The sequence below is a fragment of the Sturnira hondurensis genome, unplaced genomic scaffold, assembly GCF_014824575.4.
Source record: "Sturnira hondurensis isolate 20B ecotype Veracruz unplaced genomic scaffold, ASM1482457v3 Scaffold0014384, whole genome shotgun sequence".
Classification (NCBI taxonomy): domain Eukaryota; kingdom Metazoa; phylum Chordata; class Mammalia; order Chiroptera; family Phyllostomidae; genus Sturnira; species Sturnira hondurensis.
Genome location: NW_028087015.1, coordinates 8,122,475 through 8,139,354, shown reverse-complemented (window position 1 = coordinate 8,139,354; position 16,880 = coordinate 8,122,475). Strand labels below are relative to the sequence as shown.

General features: G+C 48.7%; 1 protein-coding gene and 1 pseudogene across 6 annotated transcripts in view; both read right to left on the bottom strand.

The window, feature by feature from the left end:
* The window catches only part of LOC118998638 (leucine-rich repeat-containing protein 14B-like), a 91,032-nt gene extending 74,920 nt beyond the window's left edge, over positions 1-16,112 (bottom strand). For all 6 annotated transcript variants that reach the window (XM_037062908.1, XM_037062907.1, XM_037062910.1 and 3 more), the window contains exon 1: positions 15,931-16,112. In XM_037062908.1, the coding sequence (XP_036918803.1) occupies positions 15,931-15,978 (48 nt within the window). In that variant the 5' untranslated portion in view covers positions 15,979-16,112. The remainder of the gene's footprint in view (positions 1-15,930) is intronic.
* Positions 55-11,255, bottom strand: LOC118998829 (40S ribosomal protein S25-like; annotated as a pseudogene).
* Positions 16,113-16,880: the final 768 nt, after the last annotated feature.

The window sequence follows — 16,880 nt, the reverse complement described above, 5'->3', positions numbered from 1 at the left end:
AGGTAGAAGTGGCAGGCACACCTGGGGTGAGGCTGTTTTTTGTTTCTTTTTAATAAAGTTTTATTTTTCAAAATGGACAGCTGGTGGGACCTGTTATTCATGCATCTTCACCAGAAGCTGGTGTGTCCCCACCTTTGGTGTTCCTGGTATAAATTAGGTGAGCTCTGTGCTTTGAACTAGTTTAATAACAAGTTCTTTACTAAGGAGCTCCTTCAGGGCTGCCTGGGCCAAGGAACCAAGGAACCAGGGAACCAGGGAACCACAGACCTTCAATCTCTCACAGACAACAGTGGGGGTTAGAAGCTTATGGTTGGGAACTTCCTTACAGTTTGTCATGTGTAGCTTTGTCAAACCAGACTAGATCATTGAGCTTGTTCCAAACTCTGCCTTTGGACCACTTCTTCTTGGCCTTGTCCCAGATTTGCTCACTGGGTCTTTGTCTTTCTTGGTTGACTTTCCAGCATCTTTTTTCTTCTTGTTGTCCTTGGGCAGCACAGCAAGCCCTGAGGAGCAGCTGCTACCACCGCAGTTGTGATAAGATGTCTGGGTGGACTGTCCTGAAGGAAGAACCTGGGTCCTCCCCCTCTCATACCTGTCACTAACCCAGCCAGGACAGCTGAGTGGGCCTCAAGGTCCCTACTCATATCAGGTGGCCAGGCCTGGGTGACCTGCTCCATCTCTACTCAGGGCCTTGGTTTCCTCCTCTGTTACACACATACAGGGGCTCAGAGGGTGGCTGCAAGGGCGGAGGGCGGGAACCTCAGGAGGGGGCCTGGTCCATGGAAGATGGCGTCTGACAGGGCCTGCGGGAGGGGGCTTCGCCCTCACTCCCAGTCAGAGGCCAGAACGTGCCCAGCTCAGCAGCTGTGTCCCTCTTCAGCACGGCCCCTGTTTCTGTTCCAGGAGGCTCTCATTTTCCCATTCCGGTCATGTCGTGAGGTCCCTGCTTTCCTCTCCAGTTAAACAAATAGACCCAATCCTATGTCATCAAACAAAATCATAAAAATCAACCTCCCCAAACAGAGCTTCAGAAACAGAAAGAAGATCAGTCCCTTCCTTTGAAGGACAGGAAACCGAGGCAGCTGCAGGGTAATGGATGTGTCACGCCCACCCAGCTACTAGTGCAGGGTTCAGGGGATGGGGCGTTCACCCTCAGGCAACCTTCCAGGAGATGCCCCTAAACCATGGGACCAGAAGGCTTGGCTCCCAGGCCACCAGTGGGGTATCCGCATACCTGCCCACCATGTGGCCTCTGAACCTCCAAACTGTAATGCCACAACCACCACAGTGTGGTAACTGAGGGCACTTCACAGTTTACAACCACATTCACACACTTAACTCCTGTGACCGACAAAGCAGCCGGGCCCCACAACTCTACGTTAACTCTGCAATCATGGCATTAGCCGTTCTATCAAAGCTACCACGTCACAGAATGGCCTGGACTTGATGGGGTTCCCTCTCCTGGTGACTGCCTCCACCGGGCATGCCCATAATCTTCCCCTGGGTGTTCTTCGGAAACGCTGCCTCAGGAACTCGCCTGCATGCGTGGGCACCCTGTGTCACCCCAGCTCTGTCCTTGTTGCTCTCTACAAAATGCTCAGCAGCCCACCCACCATGACCCAGTGGTCGAAAAATAACCAAAGAAGAACACTAGTTTGTGATATGAAAATCACATGACATTCAAGTTTCAGCGTCCATAAATAAAGTTTTATTGGAACACAGCCACCCTCAGTCTGCGATGGCTTTTGTGCGACAAAAGCAGAGTTGAGTAGTTGTGACCCCTCAAAGCCTAAAACACTTACTGTCCGGCCTTTCATAGAAAAGCTGCTGACCCCACTCGGAGGGAGGCCCTCCGGCCAGGCAGCCGAGGGGCAGCCCCACCCACTTCACCCACCTCCCTGTCTGCCGCCCCGTGGTGTGGAGCCTGGCTCCTCACGGCTGCGGCTCTGGGTGAAGACAGAGGAGGGAGGGCTCTGCTCACACCATTCTCTGATTAAACAATCAAGTTTCAACTAATTGCAGTGACACGTGATCCTTCATGATTTAGCCGGGGAACAGCTTTGTTCTGTGTGCTCTGAGGGTGGGCAGTCGATGGTCTTAGCCTGCGAAGGAGGGGACGGCCACCAGGCACTTCTGTCGGGGAGTGCTCATTTCTACTCATGGTCAAGTGCATGGAAAGTGTCTAATGCAGTCATTTAAAGTCCTGTTGTTAGGTTTGGGGGGCTTTTTAAAAGATTTAATTTATTTTTTAGAGAGGGGAAGGGAGAGAGAATGAGACAGAAACATCAATGTGTGGTTGCCTCTCACACACTCCCTACTGGGCCCACAACCCAGGCATGTGCCCTAGATTAGGAGTCAAACTGGCAACCCTTTGATTCACAGGCTGGCACTCAACCACCAAGCCATACCAGCCAGGGTAGAATTTTTTTGTTTGTTTGCTTTTTGGTTTTTCATTTGACAGCCTAATAAGCTACAGGGGAATTCCCAAGCAGGGGGCTGTGAAAGTCCTGGGGTGCTCTATGGGGCAGCATGTTAGGGAACGGTGGCTGCACGTGGGGAGTCGAGCACAATCCTCGCCACCTGTTGGATGGTCACCTGGCCTGTCCCCAGCACAAGAGCAGCTGCAAGCACAAGGTCCCAGACCACGGCCTGCCCCGGGCACAGGAGCCCATCATGCCAGCGCGAGCAGGAGGTGACCCCACCTTACTGTTCACCTGCTGATCCTGCAGGGGTTGGTCAACACACCTAGTCCTGCCCTCTGCACTGAGGGGAAAAGAAACTACCGGAGACACAGAAGGAAGAATGGGCAGGCAGAAGGTGGGACTGGCAGGGTGAGAAGCAGGCCTGGGGAAGGGACCAAGGGGGCCTGAGTGGAGATGCCAGTGAAGAGGAGGCTGGCCAGGCAGTGGGCAGTGTCCACGGGGCCCAAGGCAAAGGTGGTGGGGGTGGGGGGAGATGACACTACATGCAAACGTCACCGGGGTGCTGTGTTGGCCGATTCATAGTATAAAGTCCCCAAGATTTCTACACATCTGGTTTATCCATTTGTAAAATGGGAAAATTGCTAATAATTCACCAATTATTACACAATGGTAACAATGTATTTTATCTTAAAAGGACTTCAAAGCTTTTTATTTTTAACACACAAGGCAAACTGACAATAAAATGTTGGTTTTTCAAGGCATTTTGGCTGAATTTAGTTCTGTAATTTGTTTAGTTCTTTGAAGGTGCTTGATAAAAAGTGCACATGACTTGTAAACCACCACCAGCCCAGACTGGGTTCCTTGTGCTGAAATGGAATTTCAGCTGGAAGGAAGAGTTTTGTTTGTTCTAAACCATGGCTGGACCAGAAAGATGATACCAACCTAATTGCCTGCACTCCTCATTACACCAAACCCAGCTGTCTGCGTTGGGCCCTCCTTCCAGACCTGGGGCATGGGCGAGCAGAGACCCGCCCCCCCAGGCGGGGGCCTGCTCGGCCCCTGAGCCTGTCCATCTCTGCACCCTGCACCCGAACCCGCAGCTCTTTAGGAGGACAACTGATAACAGCCACTTGTTCCTGCTCGGTTGACCTGAAAAACCCCGGGTCAGGGAGGGAAAGTGCTCTTGGAATGTGTCAGGTCAACGAGGTGTATTGCTTCTCATGTACGAAAAGCAAAACATATTCTCATCCCTCCAAGGTTTCTGTTGTCCTTTTTGGTTCACACGCTGGTAAATGGAGCCAAAACAAACCGCCTTCCAAACCAGAGCGAGTTCCCTTTTGTCTGGGTCCAGCTGCTTTGCCAGCGTCTGCCCAGCATCCTGTCTTCCCTCGGCACACCTGGCGTCCCCACACCTTTCCCGCCCAGTTTCCCACAGAAAAACAACTAATTCCAGTTGACACTCTGGAGGAAGGGTTGAAACTAATTCTTCTAAATTGTAGATCTGACTGTAGATTCCACCTAAATCACAGTTACATGTTTTTTCCCTCACACTTTCAGATTATATTCCAACATAAATTTTTAAAAAGTTAGGTTCAAAAACGCTGAGTGGGAGTGTGCCGTTGTGTACGTACCTGCACTGCTAGTTTAAAAGCGTCACCTGACACCTTCCCTAAGCATCCTGTGAGCGGGGGACCCCAGACCACAGAGCAGCGACCACAGTCAGGAGCTGGTCTGATGCTCGCCCTTCACGGCCGGCCGGAGTGCAGGAGCCCTTCCCGCAGACTGGCGGCGCTGCTCGGCTCAATGGTGCCTGGAAGACAGCTGGTACCTAGGACCTAATTTGACTAACAATTAAGGCAAGAAGGCCCCAATTTATGGTATTAATGAAGGACCACAGACGTGCTTTAAATTAGGCATGATTCCTGTACTTCTCCTAAAGGACCCCAGGATTTAGACTTAATCTTTAAATCTTTAGTTTCAGTGGGACAGAGATGACTGCTGACCCTGGGCTGAGGTTGTCTGAGAATCAGTGCTGACAGCGGGCTGAGGTTTCTCAGGGCTTGGTGCTGGGCCGGGACGAAGCCCCTTTGTTTACTCCAGAGGAAGGCTTCAGGGCAGCACAGCTGGCTGGGAAAGCTCCGGAGGAACACTCATGAGGCAGTACTGGAGCGCAGGAGGAAGAGCAAGTGGCAGAGGGTAAACAAGGATTTAAAGTACTTTAAGGGAAATGCAAGCTTTATGTACATGATAAAAACAATAAAATTATGCTAATGAGAAACCCATGATGTATGTACTTGGAGTGCTGAGTGGCCCTTTGCATGGCCTCCCCACCCAGGGAAGTCACCATTAGGCTGGCACAGGAAGCACATGGCCCCAGGCCAAGGCCAGCCTGGCATGTGTGGCTGCACAGGATGTGAACTGGCTCCCGAGGTTTCCCACACGCGGCCCAAAGAAGGGCCAAGAAAGACATGTTCAACAAAACTGTTGGGGATCCTGAGTCTGAAGATGAAGCCAGAGCATGGAGCCCAAACCCACACTCAGAATGGGCAGGGCAAGAGGCTAACCAATTGTTGGTGTTCCGGAACAGGGGAATTCTGATGCAAGCAAGACAAACACAGCATAGAGCAGGGGTGTCAAGTTCATTTCACTGGGGTGAGGGGGGTGCCACATCAGCCTCATGGGTGCCTTCAAAGGGCTGAATGTAATTGCAGCTCCTTAACTGTTAAGCAGTAGTTACATTTACACAGTCCTAAAATTATTTCGGCCCTTTGAAGGCAACCATGAGGCTGATGTGGCCCCTGGTGAAGATGAGTCTGTCACTCCTGGCACAGAGGAAAGGAGCTATTGGTACAAACTGGAAAACCACTGACGAGAGGTATAGTGCCCAGTGGCAGCCAGGCTCAGTACACAGGCAGCCTGGACCTGGCAGAGCCCTAACAGTGGGCTGGCTCGTGACGACAGAGGCTGTGCCCACATCTGCTGGGGGCTGGCTGCATGCTGTGTAGTCGGCACCTCCCCACAGCCTGGCTCTAAAGTGCTCCCACTGGAATGACAGCACCTGGCTTTGGAGGGAGTCGGTAGATACCCGATCTCTGAGCATCCCCGTCCACAGAAGGGACTTACCCCTGTCATTGACAACGAAGGTTCCAGGAGGAAATGATGGCCCGAGTCACAAGGTTCCTCAAATGATCTGAGTTTTGACCCGTGGTCTTGGCATTACCTCTCCCCCCCGCCCCAAAGTGGTCCAATTGGGACAATAAATGATACGGCCACCATAATTATAACATGTAGGCTTCCTTGAGCCCAGGGTGGCAGTTCTCAACTCAAGTGACCACAGGTTCATTACCCTGAATTTTCACAATCTGCGTCTCTCCCAACCGGCCTCATCTTGAGTAAAGGGTAGGAGGTGAGTGAAGGGTGGGAGGCAAATGACAATGGAGAGGGTTGAGGTGTGGAGGTGAGTGGGAGTGAAGATGAGTGAAGAGTGAAGGTGAGTGAGTGGTGGAGGTGAGCGAGGGGGAGGCCAGCAAGGGAGCAGTAAGTGGGGGGAAGGTGGGTGAGGGTAGAAGCAGGTAAATAAAGATAAGGTAAGTGAGAGGTGGAGGTGAGGGAGGGTGGAGGAGAGTGAGGAATTCTGATGAGACACTAGGAAACGATTCGACCTCTGTGTCCTTTCAGGACAGTGTCGCAACTGCAGAAGGCAGGATCAGGCTTGCTGCACTCTCACAGGGATCTGGCAGCAATTCCACCAATAACGACAGTAAATCCGAAGTGACGGCTGAATGTAGTGCAAAGGTGTGTGGATGTGAGCAAGTCCTGGGGAGGGACAAATCATGTGTCTGCACACGGGAACAATTGGGGAAACAGATGTGTGTGGTTGGAACATGCACCTGGGTTCTCTGGTCAGTGCAGTCCAAAGCCTCTTTCTTCCCAGGGTGGGGGCCCTCTTCTCCCACCTCACATGCTGTGTTTTACTGACAGTGTTTGAATTCAAAGCCAATGAACCCTGAAAAATGTGTCGTGCTGTGAACAAAGTCTGAGAAGGAAAGTCAAGAACGAAGCAGTCAAATTAGAAATAAAGTAAAACTCTCTTTCTGCACATGGCATGACTGCGTATGCAGAAAATCCCAAAGAATCCACAAAAAACCTACTAGGGTCAATAAACGAATTCAGCAACGTTGCAGGGCATAAAATTGACATGCAAAAATCTGTTGTGTTTCTAGCAATGAATAATCCAAAAGGAAATGAAGAAAACAATTCCGTTATACAATTGCATCCAAAAAGAATAATATCCATTTAACCAGTGAGGCAAAAGCCTTGTACACTTTAAACTACAAAGCATTGCTAGAGGAAATTAAAGGAACCTAAATAAATGGAAAGCATCCTGCATTCATGCACTGAAAGACTTCCTACTCTTAAGAAGTCAATAGTATTCAAAGCAATGTGAACAAAACCTTTGCTGGTTAACTGAGAGACTGGATCTTTTTAGCTCCAGAAGAGAAAGGACACTTGCCTCCCCAACACAAATGGCAAGTGCAGTCACGACTTGTTTGGATCCTTGAATCCGGAGATGGGCCCCAGGGCTGTCCAGTGTGGCAGTGCAGCCAATCCTAGAGAAGCCAGTGGGGGCCCAGGGGAGAAGGGAAGGGCACCCTGAAAGGGGTTCACCCTGGAAAATTATCACAGTAATAATCTTCATGGGTAAAATCTAGCTTAAGTTTGTTGGTTTATGTAGAACAGACATGTCTTTATTTTACTTGGGTTTTACAAAAATAAGTTTGTGTTAATAATTTATTTTGATGTGTATGAAATACATTTATGAAGCTGAGTGATAAAAATATTAGGGCTGTGGGGAACCCAAGTAGGTACTTGGTTCTTTTCCTGGCTCCCCATTTTTTGGGTTTTGCATCCCTCCGCACATGGTAGTGCATTTACGCTGAAATTAAATGAAGGAATTTATGAGCTGGCATTATTGAGGGAGACATCTTACTCTATCACTAAGGTTTGAAAGAGTTACTTTAAGAAAATGCCAAGTTGGTACATGGTTCCTTTCACAGTGAGCTCCCAGAAGTCCAAGGTTTTAAATGTCATTGACAGTCACCCTGAGATTTTGTTTATTGAAAAAGACACCAAATAAAAGACACACCCCAGCCTTCATGGATCAGACCTTACCAGACGCCTAACCATGAATGGACATCTACCTGTCTCTGACACTTGCCTCCACCTACAAGGGACATTAAAACTCCTCAAAAATGAGAAGCCATTGATATCAGAGGTAGACAGCTGTCCCAAGATGTCAACAAGGTTTGTATGCCTACAGACTGACAGTGAACTCCGAAACCATTCTGTTTAATTGTCTTTATCTGCGTGCTAATGATATCATTCATAATAGTTGTACTTGTTCTTTGGGTTTTTCCATATAGTCCAACTGAACATGTATAAGATAACTGTTGGTACTCTTTCTCTATGACTATGTAACTGCTATACTTGATGCCGAATACAGAAAAATGAGGCAGAAGGTGAAACTCAGATCATGACAGTTTATAGGATGGAAACAACCCAGTGTTTTTTCTCAACGACAACCACATGACGCGACTGCCTTCCATTTACCTGCCCTTCCCATTTCAGGAAAACCTAGCCTCAACTTACATCCCCCATGCTTTTACAGTACCGCCCCGCCCGCAGTGGTCAAAACGATGACGTTAGTACTGAGATATCCTCGGAACAAGCCTTCCTAGTGCCGTGAGACCACTATCTGATCAAAAGGTTGGTCATCAATGCGCCCTTTGGGTAGACTTCTGCCCAAAGGGTGGGGAGATTATAGAAGAAAAGCAGGCGCTGTGGTAGGTCGCCTCATAGGGTGATCGGATCATAAATTCCTAACTGGGCAGGTAATAGGTGGGTAGTCACACCCCACGTAAAGAACTTCTTTACAAAAAGGCTTGTTTTGCCTTAGGCAAGCCCTAGCCATTGTTTCTGTGTGTCTAAGTTAATATACCTTTGAAATGCCCCCTTTCACCCCTCCTTCTAATCCAATCCCTGCCTTGCTTCCCTCCATCTTCACGTTGTCTTTCTCTTGTTCCCTCCTTAAGTCCAAATGCATAAAAGAAACGGCAAACTGCTATTCTCTTGAGCATCTGGTATCTTGTGTCCGGCATATGTTGTCAGTTGTCTCAAATAAACTCATAAAAGTTCTGTACAGAGCTGAAGGTCTAGAAATAAACCCATACAGCTAAAACCCATGGACTTTCAGCCAGTTTTCCAAGACTATTCAATAAGCGAAAACTAATTTTGTGGACAAAGAAGGACCACATTCTAAACCTGGCAAGCTCAGGGGAGGCCTGCATGGTGGGCCTTACAAACTGAAAGACTGAGAGTATCCACACAGGACAGTCTGAACATACAAATTCCTAACTAAAAGCAGGTCATAGTGGGTAGTCACGTCTTAGACCTGTAGCTTCCTTGATAAAGGTCAATCTCCAAGTAAGCTTGTCTATTGTCTTTTGGCATCTGAGGTTACGCACCTTTGAAATCTCAGACCATCTTTTGCAGGAGACCACAGAACCCTTCCTGGTTACCTTGTCCCCGGCATGTGATCTCCATGTGCTGTACATACGAATCCTGTGCTGCCCAATGAAAGACAAATACGTATCACTCTGGTTTGCTTTGAATGCAAGCTCAGAGAGTTCCTTGCGTTGCTTTCTCCTGCCCCCTTCATCTAACACTAGTGGGATTCAGGTAACCCCTAGCAACACCTCTTCCTTTCACTCTAATGGATAAAATAAGCGGCAAAACTGCAATTCTCCAGACATTTTCTCAACTGGTTGAGATTTTGCTTCCCAGCAAGTATAGTCAGTTTGGCCTAAATAAAGTCATAAAAGTTCTCTACAGGTTTGGATGTTTCTTAGGTTAACAATTTCAACAAGGGGTGCTAGAAAAAGCAGATATCCACACACGAAAGAACAAAAGTTGGATGCCTATCTCACACCATACACAAAAATTAACCAAAGTGGATCAGTGACCTCCATGTAAGTGCTAAAACTATAAAACTCTTATGAAAAAAAATGTAGGTAAATCTTCAAGACCTTGTTTGTGACAATGATTTCTTAGATATGACACTGAAAACAGAAGCAAATATACATACACATGTAAATTGGACTTCATCAAAATTAAACATTTTTGTGTATCAAGGAGGTAAACAGATAATCAACAAGATTATCTGTTGATTACAAGAGAAAAGACTTACAAGTCATACATCTGATAAAGAGTCCCATTTCCAGATTAGATAAAGAAACACTGAAACTCTACACAAAAAGAGAAACAATCCACTTTAAAAACAGGCAAAGACAGAATCAACAGCTCTCCCAGGAAGACACACAGATGGCCAACAAGCACATGAAAAAACGCTCAACATCCGCCGTCATCAGGGAAATGCAAACCAAAGCTCCAGTGAAATACAACTTCACACACATGAGGATGACTATAATAATACTTTTTAAAAACCAGAAGTGAGTGTTGGTGAGGCTGTGAAGAAATCGGAACCCTCATACACTGCTGGTGGGAATTTAAAATGGTTAAGCTGCTGTGGAAATGTGTAAGTGTGGTGGTTCATCAAGAAGTTAAATGCAGAATTACCATGTGACCTTGAAATTCTACTCCTAGGTATATATCCCACAATGAAAACATCTGTACACATGAAAACCTGTAAACATATTTTCCTAGCAGCACTATTCACAAAAGTCAAAAGATGAGAACGATCCAACAGGTAGTGTATGTATACAACGGAGTATTATCAGCCTTAAAAAGGAAGGAGTTCTGATACATCCTATAACGTGGATGGACCTTGAGGATTTTATGCTGAGTGAAATAAGTCGTCACAAGACAAATACTGTGTGATTCCACTGATATGAGGTCCTTAGTGTTGTCACAATCATAGAGACAGAAAGTAGAGTGATGGTCTCCAAGGACTGTGCAATGGGAGTTAGCATTTAATAGGCACAGAGTTGCTGATTTACAAGATGCAGGAGTTATAGGGATGGATGGAGGTGATCGCTGCACAATGAGAACGTTCTTAACACACTGAACCGTACACTTACATTTAACCACTTAAAATGGTTAAATGGTAAATCTCATGTTATGTGCTTTTTTGAAGGGCAGCAAATGTTTGTTAGTGCCTCTAACAGCCAGTCTAAAGGCGGCATCTTCCCTGTCCTGGACCAGATTGGGCCATTCCACCCCACACACGCCCATGGCAGGGGGTCCCACCCAGCTCCCCCAGGAACCGCACCCACAATTGGGCCAGTACCGTAGGAGAGGAAGGTGGCGTTTTGCACCTCAATTTGAGATTGGGGAGTAAGGAGGAATAAAAATCAGGAGAAGCAAACACTTTGCAAGGTTCTATTTGATAGCAGGGTAGAGAGGCTTCCCAGGCAGGGCTGACACCCTGTGTTCTGCTTGGCCATGTGAAGAGACTCATGCTGGCGCTGATGGTCAAGAGGAACCAGCCAGACAAGATCAGTTGGAATGCACTGATTTGGAGGCTTTGTGTGCATTTTCCCGTTGGCCCCTTCTCAGTCAGCTTCCCACTGCCCTTCCCCGGAGCCTGAGGCCATTGGCTCTCTCAATTTTGCCCAGAGCCCAGTTAACAGAAATGGTCAGCCCACCCTCATAGTTCACGATGACCTGCAGCTTTTCGTTGATTTTTGTCACCAGGTCCTTCTGTGCCAGTCCTTCGCTCTGCTGGCCCTGCTGGATCACCTTGCCCATCTTCAGGGACGCCTGGTCGTGATGCAGCTCGTCAGTCTCCCTGTCCAGCTTGGCCATGTTCTTCATGATTGGATACTATTTGTTCTGGCCAGAGGCACATTTCTGGGAAATCTCCACCTCTCCTCTTCTGAGTCACCAGGATGGCCTGCTGGGACTTGGCCCTCGTGGCTCTTGGCCCTTTTTGAGCAGCGTCCTCACTGTGACCCAGGTGTTCTCGGCCACAGGGGAGTGGGCAGGTCCAGTGGCTCCATGGCAGCTCCACATTATATGTATTTGAACACAATTTAAAGAGCCACAGATTGTCTGATTCCACTTACAGGAAATATTCAGATAAATTCACAGAGAACACATCAGTGGTGGGTCCAGGCACTGGGAGAGGGAGGGATGGAGGGACACTGCTTAATCGGTGCAGGGGTTTGAGGTGACGAAAGTGTCCTGGAACTAGACATAGGTGGTGGTTTCAGAGGGTTGTAAATGCACTCAGTGTGACTGAATCGTTGGCTTGAAAATGGTTAGTTTTATGTTATATAAGTAAATTTCACCTCTATAAATTATTTTTAAAAAATTAGTTACAGTACCTTCCAGAAATCATGCTAATATCTTTTTCCCTCATTTGTTGCACTGCTATTGCTCTCTGTCCCCAACAGCCCTCGCACGTGCTTTTCCTAGTTAACACCGCGCTTGGGACACAGGTCCCATTCTTCTCTGAGGCTAGTCAGTACACGTCACTAGCCACCACGAGTCTCTGGACACAGACGTCACTTGGAGATTACTAAGTGCTCACTCCTTCACCCAGTGAGGGACTCCAGACCTACTAAAGGCTTGTGCCAATTGGGTGGCTTTAGTCTCTGAATAATCCAGAAGGAAAGCTCTGTGGCCTTGGCACCAAGTGGAGTTGGATTTGGGCACTTTCACAAAAAGTTTCTTTTTTAAAAAATAGATGATTATACTGTCAAAAACAGTACTTGATTGTAGTCATAATTCCTCTTCTCAGTTAATATCTTTGAGTACAAAAATGCCTTGAAGATAACTTCACTGAATAGTTTTCCTTAAGTGATTTGACAAAAAGTGAAAACTCAACCCTTTTTTGTATTTATAGTTAAATCCCTATACTGAATCACAGAGTAGCAGCTAACATTTTTCAAGTACTGCAGACACTATTCTAAGCAACTATGATACTGGTATCATTTCCCTCCTAAAGACGGTGAGACGGTGAGGTGAGGGGCTGGCTTGCCCACCCACTCGAGGGGAAACCAGGACTAAACTCAGGCCCCTGTGGCTGCACAGACAACGTCCCAACCACCAAGCCACTGCCTCTGTGCCTCACTGTCCTTTGTCTCAGTCTGGGAGGGACAGAGTCAAGAGCTCTCAGAAACTCATTCTAACCCCTTCACTCTCCAGGCAGTCAGTCACCTGATGGCTCACAGCTAATTACAGATCGAAGAGTTTCTGCCACGCCAAACCACAGCTCCACTTGACCATGAAGGGAGGGGTCATCCTCCAGGCTGCCCTTTCCACTTCTTTGAAACATTCAGGCATTTCTTTTCTGCTCTGCTCACCATCATCCCCACCCCAAAACACACACACAAAGCACACCCATTACGTCACACCAGGGTTTATTGAGCCTTTCTCTGTAATTGTCTTGGGTCTGCTTTGACTATACCGCACTCAGACAAAGAAGGTTTCCCAGAATGAGCTATGCCCTGGCTGCTCCCTCAGGTTCCACAAGGCAGGCGCTGCATCTCGTGACCCACAGAAGGTTGGGAGTGGGCAGGGGAGCAAAAGTGGGCTTTAGAAGGGGGGAGGGTCACCACCATGTGACACCTACTGTGTGACATGCACCATTCCAGGTATCAGAGAAACAAGGGGAATGAAATAAAGCCTGGGGAGACAGGCAATCAAGGAGATCCAGACACGGGTGACATCAGTTTAGACCCTCCTGTGGAGACCCACATGTAGAGAAACCAAGCAGGAAAGGGGCTAGGGTGGGGCAGGAGCAGGGGAACGCCACAAAGCGGGCTGCAAGCAGCATGACTGGGGGAGTTTTCTGAGGGCGATGCCTACCATGAATGACTGGGGGGCCCCAGGTCAAGAGGCTGCAGGCTGGCGAGACTTCTCCAGGAGGGGTACACATACTCATGACCTGGCTGACTTGATCAATTCTAGTGCAGAACTCTGAATTAATTAATTCCTAACTATTGTTGCATTAGATTTATCCCCATTACTAGGTCTCAAGAACATAAGTAGTTTTAAAGGAATTTGGGCCCAGATGTGAACAGAGATACCTGGAGACACCTGGAAAGGTGTCCCAGATATCAGGGCAGAGGTGGTACTCAACTTGGAGGCATTCAGCTAAATGAGGAACTGGGTTTCCTTTCCAGAAGCATCTACATACTCATTTTTATGTTATTTTTAATTTTTCCCCTTTTTATTGAATTTCTTGAAGTGACGCTAGTTAACAAATGTATACAGGTTTCAGATGCACAGTTCCACACACACCGTCTGTATTGTGCATTCACCACCCAAGTCTCCGTCCATCACCACTTATCCCCTTCATACCCTCCTACTCCTCCCCTCACCTGCAGCAATCACCACACTGTTGTCCATGTCCATGAGTCCTTTCTCTCTCTTTGTTTTCTTTTTTGCTCAATGTTCCAAGAGGTAGGTGAGCCATGTGTTATTCCTACACATGTGCACAGTCTGAAGCTTGGAGAGGATGAATTACCAGCCCAAAGGCCGACAGCTAACGAAGGGTGGATGCAGGCGCACGTGCAATCTCAGATCCAGGCCTGTTCTCTAGGCACTGGTTGGGGTCTGGTGTCTTTTCCCCACTCCACAAGCACCACCCTCCAGGCCCCTTGGAGAGTAAATAGTGAAGGTGGGCATGTCTTCTCCCCCTAGGACCCCAGGTTCCCCAGGCACCCAGGATCAACTCATGCAGGAAAGGACTTGGCACCTCTCAGCCCACCCTCCACTCCCCCCCCCTTACCCCAGCCTCCTCTCCTGACTCACCACCCTTCAGAAGTATGCGGGGCTCATTCTCCTCAGCTGAGCGGAGGCCCAGTGAGCCCTGGCTGTGGAGGGATGCAGGTGAGGAACTCTCAATCCCCAGAGCTTCCCGACCAACTGAAACCCAGAGCTCAATACTGAGCAGATTCACCACTGCCTCAAGGCGCAGCCATGCTGGGGTGTAGAGAGGGAAACCACAGCTTCAGGGCTGCTGCTTGTCTGGGAGACACAGGCAACAAAAAGCCTCACTTTCCACTATCTGAGGAATGGGTATCCAGCCTGGGCAGACTGCCGTCAGGGCCCAGCACACTGCTGTTTGGGCCTAGCAGTCTGCATGTGACTTGTATTTCTGTTCAAGCAGAGAGGACCCAGTGTTGTGTGCAAGAGAAAGGTGGTGGCCTGTGAACTGGTTTTGGATGACTTTCTTACAAAGCTGCTGGGATCTGGGAACCTGGAGCCTCCTATACTCTTTCTTAGGTTTTACAAGTATTCATGTGAGACCACCAGCAGGCTCAGAAACTAACTGGTGCCGTACACACAGAAGTCTTAATTTCACAGAGGCCCTTTCAGACTAGACCCACACTGGACCCCTCCAATGGGATAAAACGTGAGGACTTCCTGCTAACCACAGGTTACCTGCCACCCAGGCACACCACCCACTGGGATGTCATGGCTCTGCTCTCTGTTGCCCAGCTGGACAGTCCACAGCCACCTTGCACATTTGCAGACTAGACCCAACACTGTGAGATCGAAATGCATGTCACCACAGAAGCACAAGTGGGTTTGTTATCTGGGTGGCTGATGCCGAGCTCTGCAGATAGGACCCCATAGTGAATAGAAATGTGTAGCAAGCTGTTAAACATCTCAGCCTCTGAATGTGTTTCAATGAGAGCAAACATTTCCCATAGAGTGACCTCGAGAGTCCCTCCTGATACAAAGACCCTGTACATGTGAGGCAGGCTAGGGATCAGAAGCCAAACCTCACTCTCTCCACTTTGAAATCTCTTTCCATGAAGCTGAGACGCTCACTCTCCTCCCAGGGCCTGCGCCCTGTGTAGCATAGCCATTTCATAAGGTATTACATATGCACAGTTTCAATTACATTTAACTTAATTTTGGATTGCATGTTTTAATATTAAACACCTGCAAGTAACAATGAAAATTTTTAAGTAAAATGCTGTCAGGTAACAGGAATCAAGTGTAATTACTTTACCAAACATTTTACTCTAGTTTCACTGGAAAAAGGAAAAAACAAACCCAATTCACTTTTTTGCAGTTCACACGAAGCAGTACTCAAAACAGCTTTCATTACATTTCTCCAAACCTGAAATGACTATCTTGTTTTACTAGACAATGTTCATTATTTAAATCAACTGACCTTCCAATGTAAAAGTCAGTCCTGGTATTTCTTTCAGTAAAAATGCTGTGCCTTTGTGCACCATAGTTCATCGGACTGTCCCACCAGTTTGGAGCTAATGAGTAACTTAGGAACATTCTCATCCTAGGCAACAATTTCACAAATGTCTTTTTGTCTTACACTCCCTCCCTCTGCACTCCTTTCAGACCCCAGGAATGCAAATCTGTCTTGGAAAGCATATTTTCCTCATAAATATTTATAAGGTTAAGGGAAAAGTTTGCTAAACTGTGTTCCAAAGAGAAGAAAGTCAAAGTTTCCTCCCCTGGCTGCAGAGGAGGCGATCAGGACCTCACCTTCCCGCGGCCGGTTCCTTACCTGGCCGCTCGAGCCCTTGTCGCCAGAGCCGTCCGCGCTGAGAGCCATGGTGGTGCCGCCTTTGTCCAGCTTCAGGGGCCAACGTCCCCATAGAGGCCACTGCCCGGAGCCGGGGCGGGAGTGAGGCCCGCAGTGGGCCTGGTGGACCCTCTCCGGCCGCACCCCCACCCCGCCCGGCTGCGGAAGCGATGGGCGGACCAGGAGGGCGGGATCTCACTTCGCGGGGGCTCCACGCGGGGGCGGGGCCTGGGATTCACCCGAGGGGGCTCCCAGGAGGGGGCGGGGCCTCACCTCGTAGGAACTCGGAGGCGAGGTCTCAGCCCCACCCACCCCCCTAGTTCCCAGGCCGGGTCTCACCTTGCAGGGGCTCCCAGGCGTGGGGCGGGGTCTCACCTCCAGTGAGTACTGCCCGGCAGGAGCAAAGCCTAACCCTCCCCACCCCGGGGGTCTACAGGCTAAGGTGGGGTCCTCCTTCCCTCCCCCGCCACCTCCCCTCTGGGAGGCGGACCCTGAGTGCAAGTGCTTCGACCTGACGCTCTCACCTGGGCGGGGCCCGGTGGGGCTCCTCCCTCTGGAGATGGATCGGCGGTGGCATTTTCTTTTACTTTGTTCTCACGAAGCCTGGGGAACTTGCCATTTTGTTCTCAGACCAGTAACTGTTGTTCTGCCCCCGATTTGCGCTAGCGTAGACTGACCAGACCCTGATTTCTGCCTGCGAAGACTATTGAACCCCGATTTTCCCCGGTGAAGACAGATACAGACAGGTTCCTGACCTCCACTGATGTAGAGGGACTAGGAAGGACCCCTGGAACCCTGATTTCCTCCGGTATAGACACATTGGACTTCGATTTGTGCTGGGGAAGACGGACCGACCTTCTCTTCCCGTCCAAGTGAGCACATTGCTTGTGGGGATTCTATTTTGAGCCCTCTGGCCCTCGTCTCAGAATAAG